This window comes from Sinocyclocheilus grahami, unplaced genomic scaffold (genome assembly GCF_001515645.1).
Source record: "Sinocyclocheilus grahami isolate Dianchi unplaced genomic scaffold, SAMN03320097.WGS_v1.1 scaffold56.1, whole genome shotgun sequence".
Classification (NCBI taxonomy): domain Eukaryota; kingdom Metazoa; phylum Chordata; class Actinopteri; order Cypriniformes; family Cyprinidae; genus Sinocyclocheilus; species Sinocyclocheilus grahami.
Window position 1 is genome coordinate 3,359,280 of NW_015505235.1, and position 4,951 is coordinate 3,364,230.

Consider the following 4,951-nt stretch of genomic DNA (forward strand, 5'->3'; position numbering starts at 1 on the left):
CCAGGTGGGCCTCTCAGTTGTTGTTAAAGTATGTTGTTAAGGTATGCAGATGTGTAGTATAAATACTATATCCAACATATGACAGTTACCTTTGGCCCTGATGTTTTTTGATCAATAAAAAGTGAAAAAAAGTTCACTTTGGCACTAAATTCAATTTTACAAAAAGGAGCAACTTTTCTTTAAATCTGATGGCCCCTCTGCACCATCAGCCTCATGGGATAGCAAAGTGTCCACTGATTCCACAGACAGACAGATATATATCTAGCTGTCTGTCTGTCTGTCTGTCTAATAATCTGCAAATATCATCTCTGTTCAACAATGCTATATCTATAAACTGACAATTTTTCTGTCTGTCTGTCAAGATAGATAGAATGCACAGAGTATTATTTTGCTGACAGGTGAAAGTGCTGCTATTTAATTAATCCTGATGAGTAGCTGCTTGAGAAATCCATCACACACTTGATCTGCTGTTCATTTGTTTCATTGGAATGGAAACCTGATGCTAATCTGTAAACCTGCCAGATCGAAAAGTTTGAACAGTAACATGGAGTGATGATAGAGGCTGTTGTGCACAGACAGATGGTCTGATCAGTGGGTGTGTGCTGGGGTCCGTGTCTCCCTCTCTCGCCCCTCCTGCATTCCCCTGGGCCAGTGAAATTCCAGCTCCCCCTCCTTTCCTTTGCCTTCCCTCTCTCTCGCTCTCTCTCTCTCTCTCTCTCTCACACACACACACCATCTCTCAGGTCTCAGGACTTTCTGCTGTGGTTCTGGTACCCGCATAAGACACACTCATCTTCTGAAGGATGGCTGGGACTCATACTGTCCTGCTCACACTGCTGCCCACTGTCCTCGTTCTAATTGGTGAGTACCTATTACCAATCAATACATTTTTCCCCATTAAATTAATATTTTAAAAATGACCATGACAACTCATTTAGATGTTTTTGTTAATGAATTTTATGCTGTAAATATTAATTAAAAAAGAAAGCCTGCTTCAAAAAGTTTCAGCACAATCCTTCATACCATAATAAAAGAGTATTGTGTGATTTAAGATACCAGGGTACTAAATTCTTACCACACTCATATATGAGGGTATTTTAGGACACATGTCCAAAATTTACTATACAGTATGTAGGTACAACTATGGTACCATGTCTAAAAACTGTAGTAATACCATGGTATCTTTTTGTATTCGAAGCTAACTTTCATTTCATGTGCTTTATACAAAGAATAACTATGAACCACATTACACACACACACACACACACACAATTCTTAAAGACCTGACAGAAAAACAGTGAAAAGAAAACTCTCTTTCTCTTTAGTGTTGGCTGGTGTGGAAAGTGCAGCTGTTAAAGATGTAAAAGACAGTAAAGCTCAAGGTGAGTTCAACACACACACACACACACTACAAATCGAACTCCCACACACTCATATCTCTTACTCCATTGCTTTAGCAGGAGCATCTAAACGAGTTTTCATGCCAGCATCTGATGCCTCAAACTTCTTCAAACGCCGCGGTCGCAGATCCCCAAGAACTTATGAAGAGTACTATGGTGAGTGCAGTAAAACTGTCCTTTTTTCCATCTCAGCTCTGCTTTTCTCATCATCTTTGTAGGTTTAATCAAAACAAAGAAACTATTACATTCCTAATATGTAGTTTAACAATTAAAGAGCTTAAAGTCAACTTTAAGTAATCTCCCATTAAATTGTATTCACATTTATGCTAATGCACGCATAGGACACAGATGTGAAGAAATGCCTTCTTAAACGTCATTCTCTCAGATATTAGAAGAGCGTTCACAAATTAATTAGAAGGAACACTAGATTTTGTGAAGTTATGAATAAAACAAAGATTTGAGTACATTTTACAAAAAATACCATTTCAGTCTTTCTACTTCAATACTTGAAGCTTAATTTAATGTGTTACTAGGCTTTTCTATGTGAAATTTTATTTGCAATTTCTGAGTGAAAATTGTTTCTACACTATTTTTTCCAGTGTATGATGGTGATTAAAAACTGTAAAACTGTAAAAGCAATATTTATTACCAAAATCAACAATTTACAGTCTTTATAGCCCCCAACTCCTTACCCAGGGCTACTTACTGTAATTAAATATGCAAATTTGACCAGACCTCAACTGAAAAAAAAAACCTATTTAATTAAAAAAACAAAAAAAAAACCTTGATGTACATCATGTAAACCTACATTATATTTCTTAAGCCCACTTAACATTTTTTTTATATATATATATTGAAGAATATACAGTTCTTTATGGAAGCTTATTTCTGCCATGGGCCAAAAACATAAAAAAAAGGTAATTGTGAGTTTTCATCTATTACTTTTTTCTCTCAAAGGAGAAAAAGGTCAAAATTAATAAATAAGAAAATTCAGAATTCTGATTCTTTTCTGACAATACCTCAAGAGTTTGGACTTGTCTTCTTAACTCAGAGTTTACATCCCACAATTTTTTTTCTGCAATGGAATAAATCTTTTAAAAGGTTATGACCTTTTCTCACAATTCTAACATCTCACAATAGTGAGCTTATCTCACAATTTTGACATTTTTTCTCAGAATTTACATCTCTTTTTCCCTCAGAATTAAGAAAAAACATTTACATCTCGCAGTTCTGAGTTTATATCCCAATTCTGTGATCTTTTCCTCAGAATTGATATAAAATTTGTGACAAAAAACGTCAGAATTGTGAAATAAAGAGTCACAACCTTGTCACCTTTTAAATTTTTTTCACAAAATTACAAAAAAAAAACGATTTGAATTTATTCACCAAGAAAATTTTTTGAATATTATCTTGGATAGTGGGAGGCTCGGAGTCAAAAACACTGGGCTAGAAGGTCCAACAGGACAAGATGGAGCAGTGTTCTCTCTCCAACAGACACACACACACTTATGGACACTGCATCAGGCCGTCCTTTACCCTGCCAGCCTACGATTGCAGCAATGAAGGCATGGAAATGTTTTACTGAAGTGTATATTAAATTGTCAGCAGTGTGTGTGTGATGGTGCAGGAGCAGACACTGCAGGTTGGAGTTAAAGCATTTGGGGCTCGAGACTGGAATGTGCTTACGTGAGCTAAACTAACCTCCCTCACGATGGAGAAAGAAAGAGAGCGAGCAAAATCTAGATTATTTTTGGCACCCAATTTGCTCAAATCTGTAAACTGCTGTCAGCTGGTTTATAGGAGTGTGTGTCACCCTTAAACCTGTTTATGTTGTACAGTCTGGAGCTTTTGAGGACGTCTCCAGAGACGAGAGCAACCGGAAAAGTGCAGGATTGCAAGGATAGTAGATGCTTAACTGCTCATGTATATTTGTAAGCAATTGCACCCGATATTTGTTCATTTTGAGATCAGCTTGTCATTTCTTGAAATCAGGATTTCAAGAATCCTGAAAAAAAAAATGGTTTCACGGTTTGCGCAAAAATATTAAGCAGCACAACTGTTTTCAACACGGATAATAATAAGAAATTTCTCTTAAGTAGCAAATTATCATTTCAGAATGATTTCTGAAGGATCTGAAGACTGGAGTAATGATGCTGAAAATTCAGCTGGGACATCACAGGAATAAATTACATTTTAGAATATAATAAAATCGAATACACTTATTTTAAATTGTAATAATATTTCAGAAATTTTGATCAAATAAATGCAGCATTGGTGAGGATAAGAAAAAACATTATATCTCATTTACATGTCATCACTGTATGCTAAAATCTACATATCTTTTAGCGGAGCAGAGGGTGAAGATGGCTGCAAACGAGCGAAGGAGAGAGCACTTAGAGGAACAAAACAACGAATACGAGAACTATTTAGAGGAGGAGCGCGATGGTGAGACTGATCTCCCTGTTTGATTATCTTGGCTTCCAGAAAAGAGAAACGTGCTGATCAAACCCTCTACAGGATAGAGTTCCCAGACAGGACTGCTGGACTAATCAGAGGCTGATGACAGCAGTGCCTCTGAGCCTCTTATGATCCAGTACACTAGACTGGTGACATTAAATTGCTTAACTGATTTGGAGGTAAACAGAACATTTGGTGCAGTCTTTTAAATTTAAATGTGAAAATCTGAATTCTGAGCACAGAATTCCTTTTTGATGATTATAACTGGAAGCACAAAGACTACATTTTTTTTAGACTTAAAAGGAATAGTTCACCCAAAAAGGAAAATTTGCTCTCCCTCAGGCCATCCAAGATGTATACGAGTTTGTTTCTTCACCATTAATTGCACACATATGGATCCTCTGCAGTGAATGCGTGCCGTCAGAATGAGCGTCCAAACAGCTGATAAAAACATCACAATACAAATCCACATGACTTACAGTCCATCAGTTAATGTCTTGTGAAACGAAAAGCTGCCAGTTTGCAAGAAACAATCCATTTCTAACAGGCTTTTTAACAGTTTAACTGGTTTTAATAATGCGTTCTTTAGTGAAAGTGTCCATTCCTTGTTGTCCTCTCACATCAAAATCCATCAATATATTTGTTTAGAAAGGTTTTGGACTGCTTTAGCTGTGCATATTTATCTCCTGATCCAGACAAGATGGCTTTTTCATTGGACAAAGTAATATTATGCACTCATATTTCAGCCAGAAGCCAACAGTTTGAAGACAAAATCTTCATTCTTAATGAAGGATTTGTTTCTTACAAACATGCAGCTTTGGGGGAAGTCGTGGCCTAATGGTTAGAGTCGGACTCATAACCCAAAGGAAAACGTACCCACCAGAATCATAAAAAAAGGAAAGCCAATAAAAGAAAAAATGCAAAAGACCCGACTTTTGCCTATATTGCAACATCTTGTAAACTCATAAATACGGTGTGTGTGTATATATATATATATATATATATATATATATATATGTGTGTGTGTGTGTGTGTGTATGTATATATGTAATTTTATATATTTTATTTTTATTTTTTAGCTTGTCATTTTAAAC

At 36.1% G+C, this 4,951-nt stretch overlaps 1 protein-coding gene across 2 annotated transcripts; it reads left to right on the forward strand.

Annotated features, from left to right (window-relative positions):
* The first annotated feature begins 724 nt into the window (after window positions 1-724).
* Window positions 725-3,893, forward strand: LOC107584063 (unique cartilage matrix-associated protein). 2 transcript variants are annotated; one of them, XM_016270468.1, is made up of 4 exons: window positions 725-861; window positions 1,326-1,382; window positions 1,458-1,556; window positions 3,747-3,893. In XM_016270468.1, the coding sequence occupies exons 1-4, from the start codon at window positions 804-806 to the stop codon at window positions 3,866-3,868; spliced, it is 336 nt and encodes a 111-aa protein (XP_016125954.1). In that variant the 5' UTR covers window positions 725-803; the 3' UTR covers window positions 3,869-3,893. The 2 variants fall into 2 exon arrangements, with proteins under 2 accessions (XP_016125954.1, XP_016125955.1); XM_016270469.1 differs by having other exon boundaries at window positions 1,461-1,556.
* The last annotated feature ends 1,058 nt before the right edge of the window (window positions 3,894-4,951 follow it).

Bases quoted from the DNA above. Each gene is read 5' to 3' on its own strand.
- LOC107584063 (XM_016270468.1), top strand. From the start codon at position 804: ATGGCTGGGACTCATACTGTCCTGCTCACACTGCTGCCCACTGTCCTC. The intron at 862-1,325 runs GTGAGTACCTAT...CTTTCTCTTTAG, and splicing joins CACTGTCCTCGTTCTAATTG to TGTTGGCTGGTGTGGAAAGT. The intron at 1,383-1,457 runs GTGAGTTCAACA...CCATTGCTTTAG, and splicing joins AAAAGACAGTAAAGCTCAAG to CAGGAGCATCTAAACGAGTT.